The 27,351-nt window shown below is 46.8% G+C and overlaps 1 protein-coding gene and 1 non-coding gene across 3 annotated transcripts in view; both read left to right on the top strand.

Moving 5' to 3' along the window:
- Nucleotides 1-27,351, top strand: part of ARHGEF3 (Rho guanine nucleotide exchange factor 3) — a 306,250-nt gene that overhangs the window by 36,746 nt on the left and 242,153 nt on the right. For both annotated transcript variants that reach the window (XM_040246414.1, XM_040246415.1), the window contains one exon: nt 2,397-2,489. In XM_040246414.1, the coding sequence (XP_040102348.1) occupies nt 2,428-2,489 (62 nt within the window). In that variant the 5' untranslated portion in view covers nt 2,397-2,427. The remainder of the gene's footprint in view (nt 1-2,396; nt 2,490-27,351) is intronic.
- TRNAY-AUA lies at nt 11,930-12,001 on the top strand. The gene has a single exon. It is a non-coding gene; the product is annotated as a tRNA-Tyr (tRNA).

Raw genomic sequence — 27,351 nt, 5'->3', positions numbered from 1 at the left:
CCCTGAGACTGCTTTTGAAAGTATTGTTCATTCATTCATACATTCAGCCAGCACTGAGCTTTGCCTTGCACATTATAATACCATGGTTAGGAACCCCCCAGAACAAATGCTTTGCCATTTGCTGTCTGTACGCCTTTGACAAATCTTAACCCAGTTTTCCAATTCATAGAGTGAGGCAGCACCTGCTTCTTAGGGCTGGTGTGAGAATTTGCTGAGATAATCCATGTCAGTGTCTGCGCGTTGGGAATCCCTCAGGGCTGGGGTACAGAAATGGGTGTCCCAATCCCCGTCCTTACCTGCAGACTAAAGAGCAGTGGTTTCTTGATGGCTCTGTACAGAAAACCTTCTCTAACACCAGGAGGTAAAGAGTAAAACCCGACTCAGAACTAGCCAGTGGGCCCATGGAGGGAAGGCTCTGACCTCAAAGCTGCGGAGGAAATGTGACTTGGAGGAGAGCCTTCTTTGGCATCATTTGGGATGTAGGTGTCAAATCCTCTTGCAGCAGTTACTGTGCTGCAGAAGAGCTTGCTATGCTGAGCAGATGGGGCTTCCAGGCCAAGGCGAGGGGGACTGAAGTGTTTATAGCTGCAGAAGCGGCCACTGCTTTCTGCTCTGTCCCTTCACTGCAGGGGTGCCGTGGTACCTCTGGGACTCTGAGTTCAAGTCCCAGTGCCTTACATCCCTCCTCCTTCCAGGAGTCATTATCTTCCCTCTTGCCTTTTTCTGGGTCCCTCCATGATGCACAGGCCTTAGCTGAAGGAGTTAAACTCTGAGGGAAGCCAGCCAGAGCATCGGCCTCAGACAGGGATCCAGATACTAAAAATATCTCATGGTGTGCTCTTTGCAAGTTAAAGAGCAGGGTTGAAGGCTGTGACTGCGGATTCTCCCCCAAACTGATTGTCCAGTGCCTCACAGTGCCGAGGTCCCAGGTATCTGGTCCTGTTCACCTGGATCTGAAAGTTGATCCACACGGTACTTTGATCTGGGAGAAGGCCAGATTCAGAGCTGAACATATGGAGGAGGGTGGCGCAGGGGGCAGGGAGGATTTGGCCAAGCGGCCTGTGATGCTCAGCAGTCATCGCAGCTGATGCAGGGAGCTGGGCCACAACAGTACAGCATGGAGGTCATGGGCGTCAGAACTTTCCTGGACCCCCTTTTGTCTAGGAGGCTCCAGGCTAGGGACCAGCACACCATCCCTCAGCAGGGTTTACACGGCCAGCTTGTCCTGTGTTGAAACTGACAGCTGTTTCTTTGGTTACAAAGGAAGTAGCTGCTCAGTGTTCTGGCTGTGTTGTAGAAAGAGAATGTGTCTTTTAACGCTAGAGCCACACCTGGAGTGGTGAGGGGTGCAGCTCCTGAGACTGGAGAGGGAACCTCTGAGTTGTATCTCAGAGTCACCCTGGGGCAGGTGCTCAGGAAGTGGAATCGTGGGTGGAAACCTCCACCATCAGAATGTTCTCCTCACGTCTGTCTCTCTATCCCTGTTGGCTAGCCTCTGTTGCTCCTCAGCCCAGACTAAAATCCGTAAATGTGGGTATGGCGCACATTCAGATGGCGTTTTACCCTCCTGAGTAGTAGTTTCATGAAGTGACGCTCACAGCTCATACTTGTGGGTCCCAGTGTTCCTGACTCCATACCATGTGCTCTGCCTTCAAGACATTTCACATGGGAAGAGATTACAGGCTTATTAACACTTCTTCATCCATCAAACGCTGATGGAGTACCTGTTTGAAATGATGTGTGGTTTTACCAAAATTGTGACCCAAAGTAATTTGGCCTCACCTGTCTCCATAGACACAGACTGTCCCAAGCTCCAAATAACCAAACCCACCCTCCGAAGGGCCCCGGTGAAAATATTTAACCATAGATAGTGTCAACTTGATGAGAGTTTATCAGCCATAGGAACAAGACCCATTAGAACTTAAAGTTTTATTAAACTTAAAGTGACTTAAAGAACAAAGACATTTCTCTCGAAGATAGTAGTTCCAAGTTCAGAGGGCTCCTGTGCTCCATGCAGGGTCACAGGCCCAAGTGCCTTTTATCTTGTTTTGTAATTTCCAAGTGCATGGTCATCATCTGCATGGTCAGAACTGAGTTCCAGCCAGTGGAAAGGATGAACAAGGCTTGCCCCTGTCTTGAGACCTAGATGGAGAAGTGAAACATACCACATCCTCTCCTATTCTGTTGGAACTCATTCCTGGCTGCATGTGGCTGCAAGGATGCCTGGGAAATGTAGTCCCCGATAAAACTCAAATAGCCCGTGGGCGAAAGGGAGAATGGATTTTGATGGACACTGGGCAGCCTTTGATATATTCCTTTTGTATGTATTTATTGCGTCTCTTTGTGTTAACATCAGTGCACCCAGTTTATAAGCGTTGGTTATTTTGGTTTTTCAGAAAGAAGAGCTGGATCTGTGACGCAGCGTCTATGGACAACTCCAGAGTAATGAATCAGTGTGCCTTTAGAGAAATGGAAGAAAACAAAGAAAGGTAAAGATTTCTTTAAAAATTAAAATTAAAAAAACTTCTTACATGCAACAATAAGTGCAGTTCAGGACTTCTTATAAGTCAGTGGAGGCCATCAAGAATTTGGAGATAGCAAAACTTTCATGTGTCCCCTTTTCATAGCTTGAATTCCTGACACCAGAGGAAGGATACGTTTGTCAAGTATGAGGGAATTTTTCCCAAAATTTAGAAGGAAGAGTTGGTAGATAGAACTGATATGGTCCAGAATTAAATATCTGATTCTAAAAACCAAGGACGCTCATTCCAAGAAATAATGGGCTTATGCGTAGATGTGTCTGGATTTGCTGGTGGTGAATGCAAAGGTGGCGAAGGCAGACCCTTAGCACTTGGCAGCTACGTCTTCTCTTGAAGGCATCATCTCTTCCTCTTCCTTCCATCTCCTCTTTTTTTGTTCCTTATAAGTAAATGCATTAGTCTAAATACTCAAGTCCATTCTGAAGGAGATCAGCCCTGGGATTTCTTTGGAGGGAATGATGCTGAAGCTGAAACTCCAGTATTTTGGCCACGTCATGCGAAGAGTTAACTCTTTGGAAAAGACGCTGATGCTGGGAGGGATTGGGGGCAGGAGGAGAAGGGGACGACAGAGGATGAGATGGCTGGATGGCATCACGGACTCGATGGAGGTGAATCTGCGTGAACTCCGGGAGTTGGTGATGGACAGGGAGGCCTGGCGAGCTGCGATTCATGGGTTGCAAAGAGTCGGACATGACTGAGCGACTGAAGTGAAATACTCAAGAAATGCATGGATAAGTTTTCCTGGTTAATAAAAGTGAAGTCTCCATTGAGCCTCCCCCACCGCCCCGCCATTTCATTCCTTGCACACACCCTACTCCTGTCTTTCCCAGAAGTAACCACTGTGACCTACTTTGTGAATTTCCTTCCAGAACTTTTACGAGGTGTCTACGTGTGTTAGTTGCTCGGTCGTGTCTGACTCTTTGCGACCTCATGGACTATAGCCCTCCAGGCTCCTCTGTCCATGGAATTCTCCAGGCAACATGCATAGGAAAAAAAGTCATTCTTTCCTTCCTTCCTGTTCTTTAAAAACAGTCTGTCATACTATGCTTGCTGGCCTATTCTGTACCCTTTGTAAAACTTTCAATAATATGATTTTAAATGTTTTCAAGACAGTACATGTGAAACTACCTTGTTTTGCTGCAAAGTGAGTATTGGGTCCATGGCAGGAGAATCTCAGTGTTTCCTGTTGGTGGTGGGTGGGTGGATTCTCTTTTTTGCCCTTAATATTAATAGCAGTGTTTGATGCACTTTCTGGTTTATGCCTCCAAGCACATGGGCAGACATGTTGGTTACTGATGAGTGAAGTTGTTGGGCCACCCCGTGAATGAGTTTAAGATCTTCATAAATATTGCCAGTTCATTCTCTCATCACTTACCAACAGATACCAGATTTCCTCTTTGCCCACCTCTTGCCGCACCTCAGTTCTTCATGCTTTTTGATTTTTGCCAGTCTGATGGGTGAACAATGGTATCTCTCCATGATTGTAATTTCCTCCCCCTTCTCTTTACTCTGGGAAGTTCATCTTCTCAGGTCTCTGCATTTCCCAGTGGCCCCAGCAAGCGTCAGTCCTTACAGGATTCAGTGACTATCCTGAGGCCCAGGCCCCTGGGCAACCTGGGTCTCGCCCAAGAGTGGACACCTCTCTGTTTCTCTTCTGAAAAGCACCCAAGTCTGCTCTTCCAGGATCAGTCATCCCAGGATCACCTGCTTCTCTCCAGATCCTGGCAGGGATTGTTGGGAGAGCCTTGCTTTGGATTTCCCTACTCAAATGAATTCATCCACTACCATCGCCATCATCCTTGGCAACAATCAGAGTGTTTAGTCTGTGTCAGGCTCTGGGTGGATCACTTGGGTTACTCATTTAATTATCACCACAGCCCTGTGAGGTAGGGAGTTGTGTTGTTACCCCAATTATGTCCGTTAGGTGACATGAGGACATAAATTGATTCAAAAACAATCCAAACAACAAGGGAAAATAAACAAATACCCTGTCTTGCCATGGAGCCCCAGCTCCTACATGTTGCTCTCACTTTGAGTGACAGGCAGACTCATGCTTGCTCAGTGGCAAGTTCTTCTGTGGTCATAGCTTATGGCCCACATGCAGCTGTCAGGCCCGTGTTCATGGTGGCCTTGACCACACTCAAGGGCCTTCCTAGAGGAGAGTGTAGAAGTGGAGAGTGTGTTTTGGATTTTGTCTGCCTCCAGCATATGAACACGGGCTCTTGCATTTCACCAGCCCCTCTGCGCTGGTGTACAGCTGGGGGTGATGGTCCCACCGGTGCTCGTCCAGAACACCTCCCTGGTAAGGGGCTTTCAGGGTGAGCCTATTTGTCATGGGAATGAATCTACTTGATTAGAATAAATAAGCCTACTGAACTGTAGCCAGAGAGGAGGTTCTTCTCTTGCCCCTATAGACCTGATTAGTTATCCTCCCTAAAATGTTTAACTTTAGACCTTATTCTTAAAGCAGGCAGAGTGCAGTTTCAGAGGTCCTTCTGAGCCCCAGCCCCTACCCCCGACTCCCCATTATGTTTCAGACACATAAACATGCAGAGCCAACAGAGGTCCTAGGCTCACTGTCTGGTTTCTTCTTCATCAGGACAGTGTGGAGCAGTCAGGCCTGAGGGGGAAATGATTGTCTGCGTTCACACAGACTAGCCTGGTCTCAGGCCTGCAGGGGCTCGGGCTCTGGCTCTTTACACAACATCGCAGCTACTTCTCATGTGATTATTAGGAGCACTTATTCCCCAAATTGATTTTATTAACTGATAATGCCTTGAAGGAAACCAGCCCATTGATTAGTTAATTATTCATTCAGTGGGAATTTATGAAATATAAATGTGTGCACCAGAGACAGCAACTTAAGTAAGATGAATTCTCAGGGAATTCAGGGTTGGAGGGAGTGGGCTTTTGCACACACAATGAGCAGTGGTTAAGTGGAAAATTTTAATTCATCATTGGTCAATGGGGATAATAATAGTACCTCCTGCAATGGCATGTCCTGAGTTAGTCATAGTCAGGCACCTGGCCTGGAGTTGGCCCCCAGTTAAGGCATCTGTTTTCATTTTTGTTTGTTTATATTTAATCCCACATAGCGTGAGGAGCCTAGGAAGATTTTTCCAACAGAAGATTGATTCAGCCAGACTTTTGGTTTAGAAATGATAATTCATTGACATGATTTCTTATCCTATATGTTATCATCTTTTTGGTGTCTACCTTACTTAATGGACTATGAACTCCATGGGGCCAAGTCTTGGCTGTTTTGTTCACAGTTGTTTCCCCAGTGCTTGGCAGGCAGTAGGTGCCCACTGCTCTTTCTGGACTGACAAGTGTAGGGGTCAGGTAGTGGTAAGGGGCGGGCCCCGGATCCTTGAGGTGAAATGGTGTAACAGAACCTGCTCCTGCGAAGGACCTGAGCTCACCTGGAGCCAACCCCAGGTCCCCAAGGAGAGGGGCTCCCTGGAGGCCCTGCCCACAGACCTCACTCCTTTCTGAGGGGATGTCGTTTTGCTCCTGAGCTTTATGGACATTTTGTCTTTTAAGCAAGTGACTTTATTTTGAGGAGACCTAGTCCCAAAGCATTTATTAACTGAGTGACCGTTATTTGTACTTGTACTTCTGGGTGCCAACTCACAAGAACACAAGCTTTCTAGAAGAGGAAGCCCTGGGAATGCAGTTTGCTGCTGCTATCAGTGATGCTGGCGGGATAGCGCCTCTGTGCCTCTGTTTCCTCAGCTGTGCAGTAGCAGAGTTAGGCAATCAGAATGGCTGATGTTCAAGAGGATTTTGAGGGGAGAATCCCTTGCTCTTCACATAAGTCCTTCATACATATGGCCTTGTGATAGCTCCTTGAAATGGATAGCAGGTTAGGACTCAGCCACGCTGGAGAAGTGGAAGGTTTTCATTCATTCATTTGTTCATGAGTCAGCCAGTCAGTCAGTGACCCTCCTATCCTTGCTTAGCAGCCCTAAGCACTTTCGGAACATGTTCAAATATGGGGTTACTCCTTGCTTGCAGGGCCTGTCACTCTCAGGTTGTACAAATGTGTACCTCTTTTATGAAAATAAAGCTCTTCTCTGGCTCCATCATTTATTCCAGGGTGTTTTGAGCACCTCCTTTGTGCTGGCTTGGCTACTTTACTGACTTGTCTGGTGTAGCGACACTCCATGTCTAGTCCAGAGCCCTGTGCACAATAAGTTCTCAACCCGTGAGTGGCTTTAGTGGGCTGAACTGGCTAGAAAACAGAATGGTTTTTCTTTTGTTGTTGGCTACAACTTGCGGCGGGATCTTAGTTCCCTGACCAGGGATTGAACCTGTGCCTCCTACAGGGGAAGCATGTGGTTCTTAACCTCTAGTGGAAGTGGAAGTGCCAGAGAAATCCCCAGGGTGATTAGTGGATGAATCACAGCATGAAGAGCTGTATCTGGAATTGAGGTTTGCTGTGTGTCTGTTCTGTTTGCACGATCTAAGGGTAGGTTGCCTCAAGAGCCCTCACCTTAGACAGGCTAGTTTCACCGTTTATTGTTAGTTGCTGTCTTCTTGACCTGCTTATCAGCTTCCATCTTGTCCTTTAGGCAGGAGCTGTTTTGGTCATTGATTTTTATGAGCTCTTTGTTCACTACCCAAGGGCTGCAGGGGCCTGCTCAGCTTCCTCCACCTCCAGAAGTTCAACTGCTGACCTTGAGCAGCTGGCGTCTGCACTGTGCCTGTGTGCATGCTCAGTTGCTAAGTCGTGTCTGACTCTCTGCGACCCTATCGACTATAGCCCGCCAGGCTCCTCAGTCCGTGAGATTCTCCAGGCAAGCATACTGGAGTGGGTCGCTGTTTCTTCCTCCAGGGGATGTAGGTCCTGACCCAGGAATTGAACCTGTGTCTCTTGCATCTCCTGTGTTGGCTGATGGATTCTTTACCACTCGCACCACCTGGGAAGCGCCTGAGAAGCTGGAGACCCAGCAAAAGGGAGAGTAACGCCTCCTGAGCAGAGACACTAGCCTTCAGTCTCACACTCAGCAGCCCCGTGACCTTGAGCAAGGCACTTCACCTCTCCAAGGTGTCTTCCTGGAGTTTCTGTCAGCATCTCTCACAGTCTGCTCCTCACAGCGGGATTGCCTCCAAACAATAAGCACCCCAAGGGGAAAACGGGGCCTGTGGCCAGACTTGTTTGGCCATTGCTGACTTCGGCTCAGACAAGTGTGACCTTCCTCACAGGACCCAACAGAGCCTGTAAAAGGTCAGTTTGCAGGGAGGGGTCTTTTAAGGGAGGGTAGGGTGTGCGGTACCCCGCCTGCCACACCTGCCGTTGCACGGATTACACTAGGGACATGCCCGACTAGAAGATCTAGAAGCTTCTTCCCAGTACTGCAGTGATGTCCCTGGGACAGAGAGGCACAGATGCTGGATATTTGAATGCTTTCGTGTTTTTTTTGTTTGTTTGTTTTTGATAGGAACTTTAAAATAGTATTGTAGGCAAAAGATGGAAGAGGTCTTCCAGTCTCTGTCAAAACTGCCAGTGAGTGAGTGGAAAAGTGGAAGGGTCAGGTGTTTTCATGCCTGTTTTTAGTCAGGCAGAAATTTTTCTGTACAAAGAACACTCAGCTGCAATTTGAAACACGAGTGTGCAGCATCTGCTCTGCCTCTCCTTGATTGTGTGACGGTTGGTTGATTAACAACTTTTCCTTTCAATCCTAAAATTTTAGATGTATATATACCTGTGTGTATATATATTTAATTAAAAAATTTTTTTGGCTGCCCTAGCGCTTTGTTGCTGTGTGTGGGCTTTCTCTGGTTGAGGTGAGTGGGTGCTGCTCTCTAGATGGGATGCGCAGGCTTCTCTTTGCAGTGGCTTCTCCTGTTGCAGAGCGTAGGCCCTAGAGCGTGGCTCAGTGTTTGTGGCACGTGGGCTTAGCTGCCCTGCTGCATGTGGAATCTTGCCAGACCAGGGATCAAACCCTTGCCCCCTGCATTGGCAGGTGCATTCTTAGCCACTGGACCGCCAGGGCAGTCTGGTATATTGCTTGAAACATCTGAAAACCTTTGTAAGTCACTGAGGACAGACGTGGTCTGTGTTGACTCCTCAGGGTGGTGCCTGGGATAGAGTCATCACTCACTAAACATTTGTTGCATAAATATGAAAACAGAATGCACTCCTCATTATACTCATTGGCATAAGCCCAGAGACAGGTTATTATTAAACGAGTGTTAAGGTAACTGAGTGAGTGATCTTCTCTGAGACACATGAAGACCCAGGGATGTTATTTTACAGATGAGAAACTGACACTTTGGGAGGCAAAGTGCTGGGCTGTGGTCTTGTAGCCGGAATGGAAAAACCAAGGCCCAGGTTGAGCCTCCTGAGCCTCAACTTCTGCTTTGTTGTGGGTTTTCCCCGCTAAATCATCTTTCTGTGTCCTTTATGTGGTTAGAGGCATTAATTAGGACAGTGTCCTGAAAGATCTGCTGTGAAGACACTGAAAAAGCTCTTCAGTTCTCCAGGGAGCCTGACCACTTCTCTACATAGAAAATTACAGTAATGTCTTCCAATTCTGGGCACCTCCTGAGGGGCTTTTTATTGTATTGGCTCCAAACACCACAGCAATTGAGCAGGATGCACATTATCTGCCTCCATTTTGCAGATGAATGAGCAGTTTTAAGTACCTGCCCCAGTTCAGTTCAGTTCAGTCGCTCAGCCGTGTCCAACTCTTTGTGACCCCGTGAACTGCAGCACGCCAGGCTTCCCTGTCCATCACCAACTCCCAGAGTTTACCCACACCCATGTCCATTGAGTTGGTGATGCCATCCAATCATCTCATCCTCTGTTATCCCCTTCTCCTCCTGCCTTCAATCTTTCCCAGCATCAGGGTCTTTTCCAATGAGTCAGCTCTTCGAATCAGGTGGCCAAAGTATTGGAGTTTCAGCTTCAACATCAGTCTTTCCAATGAACACCCAGGACTGATCTCCTTTAGGATGGACTGGTTGGATCTCCTTGCAGTCCAAGGGACTCTCAAGAGTCTTCTCCAACACCATTCAAAAGGATCAATGCTTCAGTGCTCAACTTTCTTTATAGTCCAACTCTCACATCCATACATGACCACTGGAAAAACCATAGCCTTGACTAGACAGACCTTTGTTGACAAAGTAAGGTCTCTGCTTTTGAATATGCTGTCTAGGTTGGTCATAACTTTCCTTCCAGGAAGTAAGCATCTTTTAATTTCATGGCCTGCCCCAGTGTCACAGGTAATTGTTGGGATACCCGTGTCTTTGATGCTCTTAAGGGAGAAAGCCCCTGGCCTTCTTGCCACTCCCCACTGTTTCTCATCTGACTGGGACCCTCGTCTTACCTTGTCCTTGCAGGTGAGTGCCTGGAGCTCCTCTGCAGGATGCGGAGGGGTTGCTGTGGCTGCCCCAGGGGTGGGACTGGGCTTCAGCTGAGGGAATCCATTGAGGTGCAGACGGAGGGCATTCGAGTTTCACTGGGAGCCCACCAACATGTTTCTAATTCCAAGCAGTCTCTTCATAATGGGCCCTGGTGATGGGGGAACTGCCAGGAGGATGTTAGACAAAGGGGTGACGATCCTTGGCCCAGTTGCTGAAGTTTTCCTGGTCTCGGTTTGCCATCCATGAAGGTGGATAACAGTGGTATTTAGGTCATAAAGTTGACGTGAAGGTTCAGTCTGGTAAGAAGTCCCTCACTTGAGATCACTGGGCACCTGGCTAACAGCTGGCGCATGGCCTTAGTCTGTTATCAGCCTGTAATCATTCTCCCACCAACTGCAGAACCGAGGAGGAGACGTCAGAGTTTTCTATGACGATCCTTATAGTGATCACCTTGGAAACTTTGTTCAGCAGTTATTTGAGTACCCACCGTGTGCTCAGCTCTATCAGCACCCTGGGGAATGCAGTCAGATCTGGGCCTTGCTTCCGACACAGAAGGGGAGATGAAGGTCTGTAACAGGAGATAAGCAGGGTTAAGGCAGGGCCTAGAGGGTCTGGCACACGCTGTGCACCTGGGAAGTGCTTAAAAACACTCAAACTGAAGGGGACTCGGATGGGCACCACACTTGATGTGGTGCCAGGAAACACAGCTCCAAGCCTGGCAGGGGATGCTCACCCAGCCCCCACCCTGGAGACGGACGGTTGACACGTGAAAAGCAGCACCTGTCCTGATGCTGAGTCTTTGCTGGGTGGGGCCATGTGCGTCAGTCTCCCTCCTGGGAATCTGATTAAAAAAAAAAAAATTCCTCCCAGGCAAGAGCGTGGCACATTTCCTGGAGGAAAATCGACCAAGAGTCAGCCTTGGAGAACTGTATGAAGCTCGGGGTGGGGGCATGTGAACCCACAGTGGTTGAAGCGCTCACTGTACCTCAACTGTCTTGATGCATTTATGAAGCACTGGCTCGTTTTGGATGTCCTCTGGGTTTTGAGTGGAGGGAGTCTTAAGACTCTGTCTCTAGATGAGGGAAGAGCGCGGGAACGCGAGCAGGCTCCCTGTGTTCGCTGCTTGGGCTTGAGCTGCTTGTGGCCTTTGTCCCAGCCTGTGCAGTGCTGTGCACACGAGCAGGAGCCAGCGTCTTCTGTAAGGATGGGGGTGGGTTGAGAGCCTGCTGTGTGCCAGGCGCTGCCCCGGGCTCAGGGCTAGATCTGGAACTGGTTGTTTTGCCCGTAAGGAAACTGCCTGGGGAGGAGATGTGCGTGGAGGCTACACAATGAGTTTGTAGCAGAGGTGGAGTTAGAACCTGGGTGTCCTGCAGCCATGGTTGCTGGCAATTAATGGGGCCGGGTCAGCGCCCAGTTGTGCTTTGGGAGGTTGTCCTCATGATTAGGGCTGAGGACCTTTTTTACCCGTCTGTCCCCTTGAACAAGTAAGGAAAGCTTTCACCCTTGGCCTCGCTTCCCTCCTTCCTTTCCTCACTGTCCCCGTTTCCCCGGGTCCCTGTGGTCCTTCCTCATTCCTTCGGCACCTCCCACACTCTTAGGATTTTTCCAAGGCAGCTCATTTTCTTACCTTCCCCACCCCGTCTTGCTACCACTTTAGTTTTGGTAGTTGATGGGGTTTTGCCAAGTCTTAGTTTTCCACACTGTTGTGATCATAGTGGTTATGATACTTCTCACTTGTGTCAATCATTTTTTCGTTACATGGTCTTCCTATGCATTCTTTTTTAAGGGCTGTATAATAGCCCATTCATGTAACAAGTATTTCTTGAGTGGCTGCTGTGTGCCTGGCTCTGTCCTACAAATGAATGAGCAGGAACTCAGTGCTGCCCCTGCCCGCGTGGAGGTTCTAATTAGTGGGAAAGTCAGCCGTTAACCTCACAATCACTTGGGCAGAATGTTCTGTTACGTTATGTGATGGTGTTGTGGGTGAGTTTTAATAACCTGTTTTGTACTCCCTAACTTCCCTGGTGGCTCAGATGGTAAAGCGTCTGTCTATAATGCGGGAGACCCAGGTTCGATCCCTGGGTTGGGAAGGGTCCCCTGGAGAAGGAAATGGCAATCCACTCCAGGACTATTGCCTGGCAAATCCCATGGACGGAGGAGCCTGGTGGGCTGCAGTCCATGGGGTCGCAAAGAGTCGGACACGACTGAGCGACTTCAATTTCAATTTAAAGCAAGTAAAGGGGAGTTTCACCTCTCCTGTGACATGAAAACACTTCCTGGGGTAGAGGATGTGAGCATTCCAGGCAGAAGGCACACTTTCACTGTTGCGGAGAATTTTAAGGAAAGTATAAAACTATCGGTCATGCAAAAAGAATATTGTGCTTTGGATAGTAGGCATATTTTAAGTTCTGAAACAATGAAGATCTAATCACTTGTGAAGGACCTAACAACTCCTTTCTTCATGTTCTTTATCTTTTTATTATAGTATGTTATCAAAGAAACTAAGTTTTATCTTGTATTTTTTCCACCCAACTGTATATTTGGAAAATTTGCAAGAAAAGTTAACAGATTTTTTTTTAACCTAGATTTTATTTGAACGTTTTGCATCATTACTGTCTCTCTCTGTGTGTGTATATGTGTACACATATGTACTTCCCCCCCCCGACCTGGAAATCCATTGCAGACTACCTCTAAATACCTTGACCTGTAACTCTTAAAATAGGGGCAGTCTTCTTCATACTCACCCACTGTTACCCACCTCTGCAAATTAGCAATAATTTTAAAATGTCTTTTTTTAGTGTCAGTTGTTCTCTTTATTATGTATTTTCTGAATTTGCATAAGTTCATTGCAGTGGTTGGGCATAGTACATGATTCTAAAATAATGAAGATTTTCCCTGTGTCAATGGGGCAAGTCCCAATAGTTTAAAAAATTCTATCATGAGATTACATTAACATTGCAAACAAGAAAATAAATTCTATTTCCAATACTAACTTGAAATCCAAGGAAGTATATAAATTCCAGTAAGTGAAATCTATTCATAGGTGTTTACAAATAGCAAGAGATCCAAAGGCCGGCAGTACTTCATAAATGCATCTAATGGAGTATGTAGAAACTCAAGACAGATGATCTGCTTCCCATCTTTTGTTCATGCGGTTTTTGTCCTATAGGCAAATGTGAGTATGGGATGTCCTTGCCCTTTCAGTGGAAAGGGTAGCGCTATTCAGCACGAGGTGAAGAACCCAACCTAGGCAACCTTTCACCTCCAGGTGAGCCGGAACACCTTTGCCCTCCTTTAGCACCATGTCAGCAGAGAAGGCGATGGCACCCACTCCAGTCCTCTTGCCTGGCAAATCCCACGGACGGAGGAGCCTGGTGGGCTGCAGTCCATGGGGTCGCTAGGAGTCAGATACAACTGAGCGACTTCACTTTCACTTTTCACTTTCATGCATTGGAGAAGGAAATGGCAACCCACTCCAGTGTTCTTGCCAGGAGAATCCCAGGGATGGGGGAGCCTGGTGGGCTGCCATCTATGGGGTCACACAGAGTTGGACACGACTGAAGCGATTTAGCAGCAGCAGCAGCAGCAGCAGCACCATATCATAAAGAGACATTGGCTTTTATCAGCTGTATGTCAGAAAAACTTTTTTAAAAGCTGATACACTTTCTTCAAGGAGGTTCATCTTCAGAAGCCTGTGCACAGAACCATTTTAGGATTGAGGGAAGAGGTGGGAGTGCATTTAGGGAACACAAGTCAGATGTCACTATTACCATTCAGAAATGCCCTTGATACTTCTCTCATCCTTCCAAAGAATCTCTTTTTTTAAAAATCTGTGTTCAGTATTAATTTTACTTCTTTGATTATTCAAGTCTCTTTTTATTTATCTGAGGCCTATAACATCTTTAAATAGCCAGACCATATTCAAATTTCCTTAGTGTTTTCAAAACAGTTTTTATAGCTCATTCCATTTCTCCTCTTTCCCACCCCATGTCCAGGGAGCATTCCTGGCTGAAGCACTGCATTTTGTTCTTATGTCCCTTTAGTCCTCTTTTCATCGTGGTGCTAGTAGGAAGAATCCACCTGTCCATACAGGAGACATAAGAGACGTGGATTCGATCCCTGGGTTGGGAAGATCCCCTCGAGGAGGAAATGGCAACCCACTCTAGTATTCTTGCTGGGAGAATCCCACGGACAGAGGAGTTTGGTGGGACCTCGGGGACCTATAGTCCATGAGGTCACAAAGAGTCAAACACGACTGAGAATCTGAGCACAAAATCCTTTGGGAAGGTCATGTACACACTGCGATATTTAAAATGGATAACCAACAGAAACCTACTGTATAGCACATGTGACTCTACTCAGCGTTTTGTGCCAGCCTGGACGGGAGGAGTCTGGGGGGCAATGGGTACATGTATGTGTACGGCTAAGTCCCCTTACTGTCCACCTGAAACTATCACAACGTTGTTAACTGGCTATACCCCAATACAAAATGTTTCCAATGTTAAAAAAGTATTCAGTTTGGAGGGTTGGGAAAATCCTTAAAGAGATGGAAATACCAGACCACCTGACCTGCCTCCTGAGAAATCTGTAGACAGGTCAGGAAGCAACAGTTAGAACTGGACATGGAACAACAGGCTGGTTCCAAATCTAAAAAGGAGTACGTCAAGGCTGTATATTGTCACCCTGCTTATTTAACTTATATGCAAAGAACATCCTGCGAAATGCTGGGCTGGATGAAACACAAGCTGGAATCAAGATTGCCAGGAGAAATATCAATAACCTCACACAGATGACACCACCCTTATGGCAGAAAGCGAAGAACTAAAGAGTGTCTTGATGAAAGTGAAAGGGGAGAGTGAAAAAGTTGGCTTAAAACTCAACATTCAGAAAACGAAGATCATGGCATCCGGTCCCATCACTTCATGGCAAATAGATGGGGAGAAAATGGAAACAGTGAGAGACTTTATTTCCTTGGGCTCCAAAATCATTGCAGATGGTGACTGCAGCCATGAAATTAAAAGATGCTTGCTCCTTGGAAGAAAACTATAACCAACCTAGACAGCATATTAAAACGCAGAGACATTACTTTGCCTACAAAGGTCTGTCTAGTCAAAGCTATGGTTTTTCTAGTAGCCATGTATGGATGTGAGAGTTGGACTATAAAGAAGCTGAGCAGCAAAGAAATGATGCTTTTGAACTGTGCTGTTGGAGAAGACTCTTGAGAGTCCCTTGGACTGCAAGGTGATCCAATCAGTCCATCCTAAAGGAAATCAGTCCTGAATATTCATTGAATGGACTGATTCTGTAGCTGAAACTCCAATACTTTGGCCACCTGATGTGAAGAGCTGACTCATTTGAAAAGACCCCGATGCTGGGAAAGATTGAAGGCAGGAGAAGGGGACGACAGAGGATGAGGTGGTTGGATGGCATCACCCACCCAATGGACATGGGTTTGGTTGAACTCCAGGAGTTGGTGATGGGCAGGGAGGCCTGGCGTGCTGCGGTTCATGGGGTCACAAAGAGTCAGACACGACTGAGCAACTGAACTGAGGGTTGGGATTGGATCTGAGGACTTAAAGAATCTGTTTTTCTATCCATCCATCCATCTGTCCATAAAACCAACATTTTTTAGTTGAACCCCTGCTGTGTCTGAGAAGGGGGTGTTAAGGGTGGGGGAGGCAGCAGTGAATGAAGCAGAGCTGGTGACCCTTGTCTTGATGGAGTTCACCGTTTGAAGAGAAAGTCTGTATAAACAGACTATAAACTGACAGATGTGTGAAGCAACATCAGCTGATGACGTATCCTGTGAAGAAAAATAAAGTTACGTAGAGGGATAGAGAATAAGACGAAATTTTAGACAGGGAAACTGGGAGGGATTTTTTTTCAGAGAATACCATTTTAGCACAGGCCTGAGTGCTGAGACAGCAAGCCCCATAGCCTCTTTAGGGAAACTCTTGGCAGGTGGAAGAGAAGCATGCCCAAGCCCAGGGGCAGGACAGGGGCTGAGCTTTGTGAGGAACAGCATGCATGGCAGAACCAGTAAATGTGTGCTGGTCTGCGTGACCGGCCTTGTCACTGTGAGGTCACATCTTGAAGAATGGGTCTCCTTGCTCTGTGCTGCATGGGAGAGGGACCGACTAGGCTTGGCTAGGTGGCGAGTAGGCCGTCTCAGGAGATGGCTTCCCAGTCACCAGAGATTGTTGAGCCAAAGCAAGATAAGCATCTTTTTGACAAGGTCCTTGTTTGGTTAGGGCTGTCTGTGTATTTCAGACATGCCACCAAAATCCACACAAACAGAGAAGGGGGCCTACGACAGCACAGAAGAAGGAATCTTTGTTAGAATAATCATTTACTTTGGCCAGATCACCATCATATATTCATGGAATTTTTTTTTTTTTTTGGTATGTAGGAAAGCTGTTGGTTAATAACATCTTTTATTACTGTTGGCTAATATTATGAAATAGTCCTACTTTTAAAATAGTTTTTTTTATAGGTTGTAATAGTTTTTAATAGGTTTTAATCATTTTTCAGATCTTATTTTATTTTTTAAATAAAAAAATAAAAATTATTATTGGGAGGAGTTTTTCCAGGCTTATAATCATGTTGTCTGTAACTCAATAAAATTTTGCTTCCTCTTCCTTTCAAATTGGTAATTTTTTTTGATTGTGTGACTATGTTAGCAAGTGCTTCCTGAGTAATGTTAAACAGTGGTGAAATCTCAAGTCCTTCTTATCTTATACTTCAGTGGTGGAGCTCTAACCCTTCCCTCAAAATGTAATGTTGGCTTTTGGTTTGACCTGTGGAGCTCTTGAGGAAATTCCCCTCTGTTCCTATTTTGTTAAGAGGTTATTTTCCCCCTTAAAAGTCAGGAATAAATGTTGAAATTTAACAAGATTGGCATTTAAGAAGACATTTTTTTTTCCTTTTGACTCTGGTAATGAGATGAATTACGTTGATTTATTCCCTAATATTGACCGATCTTTGCATTCCTAGTATGAACCACGTTTCTTCTCATTAAAAAGCATTTTAAGTTACCATCGTTTAAAATACTGTTCCATGAAGATGCAGTTAGTCGATCCTGTGGCTTAGAGTAATGCTGTCAGGCTAGCTTGATTTCAGTTTGAGAAGTTGAAGCTAGAGTCATGAGCAAATATTCACTGACCAACGTGCCATTGTTGAATGCTTGATGCGTGCACAATACTGCTGGGTGGCCTCCAGTGCCTTCTTGTGTTGATAACGTGGAGATCTTGAGATTCTGTGCAGTTGGTCCCATTAATCAAGATTTGTTGTTATTGCAAGTGACAGAAGCCCAATTCGGTCTGGAGTAAGCATCATAGGGACTGCAATGATCAGGTGAATGGAAGGGCTAAGAGTATACGGCTTCAGGCATGGCTGGACCCAGGGGTTCAGTGTTATTAGGTCTGGGTCCCTTTTTCTTCTTCTCTTGGCTCTGCCTTTTTTCTGTATTGGCCTCATTCCCAGGAAGCCTTCTTCCACAGGGTACCTCCCAGAAGCTCCAGGCTGACATTCTCCCACACTGGTGGAGTGAGTTCACGGGGTCATTCCCACTTGTTCTAACAGGACTGCCCAAGTAGACTCATATTTGTTTAGCTTGTCCATGCTTTCTTCTGGACCATGCGGGTGGGGGGATAGGGTCAGCCTCACTTGGACCCATTAACTCAGAGTGGGGAGGGGTGGTTCCCCCAGTGGAAAGGCCAAGTCCTGTTACCCACGGGCAGGGAATCAGTTGCTGGGTAGCAGAAACACCTCATGTTCACGACTCCCGGGCCAGTGATGCCCATTCTTCTGCGTCCTCACTGTCCTTTCTCATAAGTGGGAGGGGAAGCTGCCAGGCACTGGGATTCCTCACCCAACCTGAGGCCCAGCAAGTCAGTGACCGAATCAGGATTCTAAGGTCTTACCTGAAGTTGGAGGACTTACTTGCTCCACTGAATTACACATAGAAATAGAGTGGAGAGTCAAAGCATCAGACGGGCACCTTGCAAGTTGGTTGTCAAGTCAAGGACTGCCCTCACCCTTGCCCCCAACCCCACAGAAAAACACAGGGGTCATCTTTGTTGTTCTTCTGTTGCCTGTTCCTAAAGAACTTAGAAGGTAGATACTTTTAAAGGGATATCTTTGGTGGGATAAATATTTTTTGGAGCATTTATAGTAGCAAAGTTTTAATTTGACGGACTCTTCTTGCCTCGTCTGATTTGCCATCTCTTCACATATTTTTACTTACTTATTTTTTTTTAACGTTTATTGAGTTCTAAATAGATATGATGTGTGTGCCAGCTTACGGGCAGAGCTCAGGGGGTTTCTACATGTTTTTACACTGTGGATGGGGGTCCAGCACTTGTTCAATTTACTGTCCCACCCCAGCTTCTTCCTCTCTCAGCTCTCTCCTTCTTCCTCCCAGAGGAACTGTGGGCTCCTCACCACTGCCTGGCCTTGGGCTGTACCTGGGAACTCTGCTCAGGGTACGGACCTGAGTCCAGGGAGAGTTACAAAGCTGCCTCTGGAGGTTAGTGCCAGGAGCAGGGAAGTTAACCGCTAGGGAGGGGAGACAGCCACCCTTCTAGCCCTTCCTGCCTCAGGTGACCATGTGCCCTGTCTAATCCTGGGCTGGCAGGGCCTCTTGCCGTTTCTGCTCTTCCTCCACAGGCTAGGAAACTGAGGCTTGGAGAGAGCAGGGATTTGCCGAAGATCATGGTGGTGCAGGGCGGAGGCCGGGTGGATGGTCCGCAGCTACAGTTCAGCCTCCCGCTGCCGTCTCTGCCATTCACTGAGTCCAGCGGGCTTGGTTCTTGAATTTGGTCATTCTCACCCCTCATTTCATGACACTCTTGATTTTTTTTTTTCTGGGAAATCTTGACATTCTGTGAGAGATGGCATATATAAGAGAATGTAGGCACTGAAATCTGACATTTGGGATTCAAATTCCTGCTCTGTGTTATGACTCTGGGCAAGGATGTGACCTCCCTGAACCTCAGTGTCTCTATCTCTGCAGGGGATAATATTAATGCCACCCTCATAGACTGGTTCTGAGGATTAAATGTGATGATATATAACTGATGCTCAGCACACTGACTGATACCAGCAGTTTTTATATCTGAAAAGCCAGGTTATAGCATCTCTTGGGAGAAGAGTGAGAAGTGACATAAAAGTGAGTTGAAAAAATCACAGCCTCCCCCAAATGTGAATACTTTAGCATAACTTGAAGCTCACAATTCTAAATTAGTTCAGTAACTCATGATGGCATGGTATTGAAAAACACACGCTCTGGAGATGAACTGCCTTGGTTCCCAGCCTGACTGTGCCACCGTGTAACCTTGGGTAGATCACTTAACCTCCCTGTGCTGGAGTTTCCTGGAATGTAAAATGAGGCTAATAGTGGGGCCTTCTAGGCAGTTCCGAGGATTAAGTGAGATGAGGTGTCCTTAGCCCAGGGCCTTAGTTCATGTATAATAACTGTGGCGTTTTTTTGCCAACATATTGGCCGATATTTCTCTATGCCTGTAAATGTCTCAGTCGAAGTTTGCCTTGAGTTTCAGAGTTCATACTCTCTTTGTCCTGGCGCTTCTGAAAGTTGTCTCCCATGCCCGTCTCTCTCACGTTTGTGTTGGCAGCTGATTTGGGAACAGAAGACTGCTCGGGCAGTAGCATCCTCCAGAGACCACAGGAGGAGATTGCCTCTTGGAGAGGTGTGAATGCGCCACTCTCTGGGACTGAGCGTTTCGTCTGCTGGGGACAATGGGTGGCTTTCACGGGTGACTCATCCGCGGGGCAGCGGCGACCACAGCATGGGAAAAGCGGAGTGGAGTTAAAGTTCATGTTTGCCAAGTCGGTGCTTCGGTCACTGCACGGCGGCAGCTGAGGGGCCGGGGAGGGTTGATTTCTCCAAGGACTGAGGACTCTGTGCAGCCAGCAGTGGGTCACGTTGAGCAACTGAAAGGATGTGAGAAAATAAAAGGTACTGGCTTGGCCTTTTTAGTTTGAAAAATGCTCCTTTCTGCTGTGAATTGGTCCCTTGAGCTGTAAGGAGCAGTGCCAGTTAACCCACATTTAATTAGAAACTGGGTTAGTGGACATTCAGAGCGGGTCCTGCATGTTGGACCCCTTCCAGGGGCTGGTACAGTGACAGCCATTGACACAGCCCTGGCTGGCTGTACGATGGAATCAGCTGGGTGAACGTACATTCCATCTCCTCCCACCTCTGCCAACAGTTTTCCTGATTGATTTCGCCAGCTCTGCAGAGAATGTTGACTTTCCCCTTGATTTTCCTCAAAACCCATCTCCTCAGCTTATCTTTGCCTACCTCTGCTGTTTGGGAAACGCTTCAACACATCCTTATGGTCAGAGTTTTCTTTTCCTCTCGGTGGAAGTTTTTCCTCTCCCAAGTGAAATGATGTGGATTTCCTTTTGTCTGGTGGCTTCCCCCTGGTGTATGAGGTGGTGGCTGGGGGGAGCAGGTCGGGGGTGGTGTATGTGAAAGCTTCCCTCCCTTCCTCCCTCCCTCCCCCAGGCCTCACTGTGTCTTGTTTCTGGGGCTGGGACCCTGTGGACAGCGATACAGAGACTCCCTTGTCTGCCTGGTTCCCACCAGCTGATGAGCAAGGTCATGTTCAACTCCCTGACACCTGCTTATCAAGACCGCCAGCTGCACTCCATGGAGATGCCCCCTCCCCCACACCAGGGAGAGGGGGATAAGAATAGACCAGGGAGGGACGCTATCCACCTGACCTTTGATTCGGGGGTAGGGGGGCATTTGATTGGACAACTGGACTCCCAAGGCTCCTGATTGATGTAAATACCCCACCGTAACGGTTGTGCTATGTGTTGGAGAGTTCTTTTAAATAGACAGTTGTCCACTGTTTGCACGCACACTTTGTGATTTGATCCCCCGTTTCTTATTCTTCCAAGCCACATTGCTTTTTTAGAAAGCAGTTTTAGATCATCCACCTGCCACTTATTTGGAAGTGCTCTGATTACAGAGGCTCTGTAATTGGAGAGTATAGATTATGTGTGTCCTGAAAATACATAAATTGCATTGGATGGTGAGATTTCAGTGGAGCTAAGGAACGGCTGAAGGACAGTGTGTGTGAGCAGGCGTTCCTCTTTACTTTCTGTGGACGCGGGTGCCCTCAGGCTCCTCTCAGGACTGGTCGGCTCCGTGAACGTCCTGGTGGATCCTGGGTGTCTCTGGAAGGGCAGCTCCACCAGAGTTGCCATCTGGGGATTGGAAATCAAACTGCTCGTCATGGCTAGAGTTGCTTGGGAGTTGGTGGGACAATACCCTTCTTGCTGCTGAATGTGATGTGGTCTTGAATGTAGAACTAGGTGGGGAAATGTCTGGGCATTATGTAGGGGCAGATCCAGTTTTGAAGAGTCTGAAAACTTATATAATTTGTGGGGTCTTCAAATTATAAACAGAAAAAGATTTCAAAAATATCCCTTTCCAAATTTTGTTAAAATACCTTTTCCAAATTTTATAAAAGTATGAAATCGTATGGATACCTCTCTAAGGAGGGGCTGTAGTTTCATGAGCTTCCTGATTCATCCATTGAGGGATGAATTGATTGAGAGGAGAAATTTAGAGGTGGGGAAGTAAGAGGTCCATCTCTAGGCTACATTAGAAAGCGGGATGTAGTGTTCCCATGTGTCTACATGCTGCTCAACTTGCAGGTGTATAAAAGAGTGAGCATTAGACGTTTATGTAAGTGATGAACACGGCTGTGTTCTGATGAAACTTTATTTTATTAATTTTTTTTTTAAAAATTGAAATATAGTTGACTTCCAGTGTGTTAGTTTCAGGTGTACAGCAAGGTGATTCAGTTATGTGTGTGTGTGTATTCTTTTCCATTATAGGTTATTACAAGATAGGAATATAGTTCCCTGTGCTATGGAGTATGTCCTTGTTTATTTTGTGTATCCGTTAATCCCAAACTCCTAGTTTATCCCTCCCTCCTTTCCCCTTTGGTAACAGTAAGTTTTTTGCTATGTCTGTTAGTCTGTTTCTGTTTTGTAAGTAAGTTCATTTGGATCATTTTCTGTTTTTTTAGATTCCACAAGTAAGTAATATTTTTGTCTGACTTGCCTCACTTGCTGTGATAATCTCCAGGTCCGTCCATGTTGTTGCAGATGGCATTGTTTCATTCTTTTTTTGTGGCTGAATAACATTCCATTGTACTACTTCCTTGGAGAAGGCAATGGCACTCCACTCAAGTCCTCTTGCCTGGAAAATCCCATGGACGGCGGAGCCTGGTGGGCTGCAATCCAGGGGGTTGCTAGGAGTTGGACACGACTGTGCAACTTCCCTTTCCCTTTTCACTTCCATGCATTGGAGAAGGAAATGGCAACCCACTCCAGTGTTCTTGCCTGGAGAATCCCAGGGACGGCGGAGCCTGGTGGGCTGCCGTCTATGGGGTCGCACAGAGTCGGACACGACTGAAGCGACTCAGCAGCAGCAGCAGCAGCACTACTTCTTTGTCCACTCATCTGTCTATGGGCACTTAAGTTGCTTCCATATCTTGCCTATTGCAAGTAGTGCTGCTCTGAACATTGGGGTGCATATATCTTTTCCAGTTAGAGTCATCATCTTTTGTGGATATGTGCACATGAGTGGGATTGTTGGATCATATGGTAAGTTTGTTTTTAGTTTTTTAAGGACCCTTCATACTGTTCTCCATAGTGGCTGCACCAGTTTCCATTCCTGCCAACCGTGTAGGAGGTTTCCCTTTTCTTCACATCCTCTCTGGCATTTATTATTCGTAGACTTTTTGATGATGGCAGTTCTGACCTATGTGAAATGTGAGGTGATACCTCATTATGGTTTTGATTTTCATTTCTCTAATGATTAGTGATGTGAGTATCTTTTCATGTGCCTGTTGACCAGCTATAGATCTTTGGAGAAATGTCTGTTTTGGTCTTCTGCCCATTGTTTGATTGGGTTGTTTGTTTGTTTGTTTTGATATTGAGTTGTATGAGCTGTTTATATACTTTGGAAAGTAAGCCCTTGCTGGGTGCATCATTTGCAAATCTTTTCTCCTATTCTGTAAGTTGTCTTTGTATTTTTTTGATGGTTTCCTTTGCTGTGAAAAAGCTTTTAAGTTTGATTAGGCCCTATTTGTTTATTTTTGCTTTTATTTCTTTTGCCTTCAGAGACTAAGAAAATTTATGTCAAAGAATGTCTTGCCTAAGTTCTCTTCTAGAAGATTTATGGTGTCATATCTTGCATTTAAACCTTTATTGATAGTAGATAGTTAGTGAAGTCACTCAGTCGTGTCCAACTCTTTGCGACTCCATGGACAAGTAGCCAACCAAGCTCCTCTGTCCATGGGATTTTCCAGGCAAGAATACTGGAGTGGGTTGCCATTTCCTTCTCCAGGGGATCTTCCCGACCCAGAGATTGAACCCGGGTCTCCTGCATTGTAGGCAGACGCTTTACTGTCTGAGCCACCAGGGAAGGCCATTTAAATCTTTAAGTACCAATAAAACTTTATTTATACAAACAGGCAGAGGGCTGGAGTTGGCCCTTGGACTACAGTTTGCCAGCCTCTGGTCTAGACAGTAATTTCAGGTTTTTTGATAAATTTTTGCAAGAAATTGATGTTTAAAAAATTAAAAAATTTTATAATATTCTGCTTTTATAAGTTTATTTTTTTTACTAGCTATTCTTATTTATTGCTAAAATTTTTGAGGATTCTAGAAAAATATAAAGAGGAAATTTAAAAATCACTTGTAATTCTACTACTCATCAGTGAAAGTGAAAGTGAAGTCGTGTCCAACTCTTAGCGACCCCATGGACTGCAGCGCACCAGGCTCCTCCGTCCATGGGATTTTCCAGGCAAGAGTATTGGAGTGGGGTGCCATTGCCTTCTCCGACTTCTCATCAGTAAATACTGTTTAATCAGTGAAAACTGCAGGAAATTTCCTCCCTGCCTTGGCATGCGTGTACACACACACTGATTATTGTAGTTGAAATTGTGCTGTCTGTGCCGATGAGTTTCCAGCTTTCTTCTAGAATGGAAATCCAGGTGGTGAAGCAGGTGGTATAGTTTTGGATGATGGTGCCATTAAGGCTGTGGACTGTGGTATCTGAGTCCTGGGTGTGGAGGCCAGGTTGTTTTGAGTTGTGAGGCCTTGGACAAGTGATTTTAGTTCACCTGTAAAGAGAAGGTAGTCACCCTACCCTCCTCCCATGGTGGTTGTGAGGATTAAATGAGATAATCTGGGAAGAGGGCTTAGTTCTTGAGCAGTATCAATTTTAAGCATCATCTTCATCATGATTGCTGCTGTTATTGTTGTGTTGTGTTGTGCTGGAGGAGTGTGGTTCCTGGCTTGTGAGGCAGGTCATGGAGCTGAGGCGCTGCCCCGTAGATCCCAGCCCATGATCAACCACACTCTTCCCAGCTCCCCTTGAAGGGGAGCAGGGCTGTTCAGGCCATCAGGTTCTCTCAGGATGCATTGGGCCTCACGGGCACTCCATGAGGGAGTCCTCGTCCTCAGTGGGTGCCACGCAGGACCCGGGACCAGTCTGTGCCGGCCCCTCCCACCTAACCAGATCCCACCGCTTCTCTCTCCCCTCAGTCAAGCCAGAGGCTCTGCAGGCAACGGGAGAGATGATGGTGGAGGGAGACCTGTGATTAACAAAGCACTTTGAAAACCTGATTCCCAGTAGAGCCCAATAGGGTTTGGGAGTGATTATCCCCGAGTGCAGGTGAAGACGCGAAAGTCCGCAGTCACACGGCAGAGAAATAAATGACGATGATGGGGCGCCTGCCACCTTTGCCTTGGTTTAGATCTGGGTTTCTCAGCCTCGGCACCGCAGCATTTTGGCCAGGGTCGTTCCTGGTTGTTAAGGATTGTCCTGTGCATGGTGGGGTGTTCAGCCTCGTCTATCACCTCTGCCCACTAGATGCCAGCAGATCTTCCCCCTCCAAGCTGTGACAACCAGTAATGTCTCCACACAGTGCCAGGTGTCCTCTGGGGGTGGGGGGCAAAGGAGGAGGCATAGACTTGCCTGCGATAGATGGGGTGCAGAGCGACTCAATATCAAACTTGAAACACTTGTCAGCAGTGTGTCTGAAGGAGCAATCTCCAGGGAGTTCCCCGTTAGAGCAGAAAGCCATGAGATTCTTCGTTCAAGATCATGTGCTTAGGCCCAACATGTTCACATCAGTTCCAGGTGGCTGAACTTTACAACCTATTCCTAAAATGTTTTTGTTTTCATTGACGGTGCCAGTGTTTCTTTATTAGGCTTCATGCCTCCCTGCTTTATGAAATGGGATGCCCGCCCCAGTTTCACCTTCCCCCTCTGACTTTCCATGTTGCCGACTAGAGCTTCATCACAGAGCCTTGCACACAGCCCTGTGCCTTTAACCAGGGAGTAGGGCTGAGACCTTTTCCCTGGTGCTAAATCCTGCAATTTCCTTTTGGTCTCCTTTCTGGATATCTATGTCACCTGTTACCACCTTCTTCTTTTTCTCATTCCTCTCTTTAGGTTTTGCTGCTTCTAATCTGTTCTTCTTAAGTTTAATGGTGTCTGTAAAAGTAAGACTGACAGACAGTGAGTGAGGGTCCAAACGTCGCTTCCTTGGAACACAGTATCAATATATTTTGTCAAACAGCCCTGTAACTATCTTTCAAGGGAAAACCGCCCCGCCCCCCCCATTATTTGGGCCTTTTCTCAAACACTGGGCACCTTTGTTCTGGGTGATTGGGGTGCTGGGAGTCAGGTCTCTGAAGGGGCAGACACTTCACTGTGAACAAGGCCAAAGACACATGCAGTGACTTGCACACCTAAAGCTGGCGAGTAAGGTGCAGGTTGCAAATGGTCAGAGTTCGTCTTAAATGTCCTCCATGCCGTGCATAAAGAGGAGCATGCACGGTTCTGTGTGCAGAGTGATCTGTGCATTTAGATGTCAATGTAAATAACATCATTATTTCACAGTGAGGAGCAGGCATGCAGATAGATTGCACTGTGAGTTTTAGTCACTGAATCCTGAACACGAGAGGCACAATGCATGAGGCAGTGGAGAGCCCCGGGATTCAGGAGAAGGCTGCTTGCGGTCAGGTTCCCGCTCCATCACCTGTTGCCCCGTGATCCTGCTCAAGTCTGTGACCTTGCTGGGCCTCAGTTTCATCATCTCTAAAGTGGGGATAATGATGATAACCCCAGCGCCCGACAGAGTAAGAGCTCACTGAGCGTTAGCTGTCCTGCTGCCGCTGATCCTTTCACTGTCGCTGTCATTACGTTATTATTACCAATAAGGTGTGACTGCCCTGAGAACTGGGTTTCCACTCCTGCAGCTCATGGCTTGTGTGCTTGCTTTACAGAGACATGGGTCCAGGCCCCATGCTCCTGACCCCAGCCTCTCGTCCCTGACGCACCTGCGTCTCTCTTCTCTGCGCCTTGCTTCCTCGCGTCTGCCTGCAACGTGACTCACTTGTTGCTTCATCCCCGCCAGTGACTTGGCAGGCCCACAGGCAGCGTTGTGCCTGCTGGCCTGTCCAGAAGGATGACAGAATGCAGATGTGGCCCCGACCTTCTCAGAAGCCCACCCACCTCTGACCTCACTGTCCTGGCTCCCAAACATATGTCCCTGGCTGAGGGGTAGAGGGTTCAGGAGACAGCCCGTGGAGGTCAGAGAGTCTGAGAGGACTTTTAAACCGCCCTGGGTCCCTGGACCGACAGTGTTAGAATTGCTAGCAGGCTGGGATATATGTCCCCTGCTTTATGGAACCCCACGTAATAGATTGTTTGTACTGGTTCTTGTGAGGTATTTTGACTTCAAAGCTTATTCATGAGTGAGTGTTCCAGTTGAAGTGAAAAATGAAAAAGTTGAGCAATATGTTAAAGGACCAAAATAATGCAGACTTATGAACTCGAGTCCCCAACTTAAATGTTCACAGGGCATCGGCTTGGGGTGGTTCATTCCCTTTTCTGGGAACTCTTTCTGTTTCCTAGTTTCTGCCTCCTGTGGGTAACGTGGGTCCACTGTGGCCAGGTCTGCTGATATCCCAAGAGAATCCAGAATTTGGGATTTTAAAGTAAAATCTCTAAATTCTCAAGAGCCCTCCAGATTTTGAAATGTTGGCAATTAATTAGAAAAAAAATTAAACAAGTCTGGCGGGCTGGAAATGAAAACCACCAGCACTCAGGGGACTTGAGAGATGCTGTGCTGATGTCTTTGACGGGTTTACAGATGAGGAAACCCACGTCCAGAGAGAAGTGACTCGTCCATGGTCCCAGAGCTGGATTTGAATCCAGATCTCTGGCGTCCCCATCACAGGCCTTTTTCTCCCAGTGCTGTCTGGAGTCTGTTTCTGGTTGGCTTCCAAGAAGGCCATCGAGTCAAGTTTTACCACAGGTGTCAGCATCATCCAGGCTCGACCGAGGAGCTAGCAGAGAAACCTCAGGGAGAGAGCTCCCCAG

Source organism: Oryx dammah, unplaced genomic scaffold (assembly GCF_014754425.2).
Source record: "Oryx dammah isolate SB20612 unplaced genomic scaffold, SCBI_Odam_1.1 HiC_scaffold_9, whole genome shotgun sequence".
NCBI lineage: Eukaryota > Metazoa > Chordata > Mammalia > Artiodactyla > Bovidae > Oryx > Oryx dammah.
The sequence above is the reverse complement of the archived record's forward strand: the minus strand, read 5'-3'. Positions and strand labels throughout refer to the sequence as shown.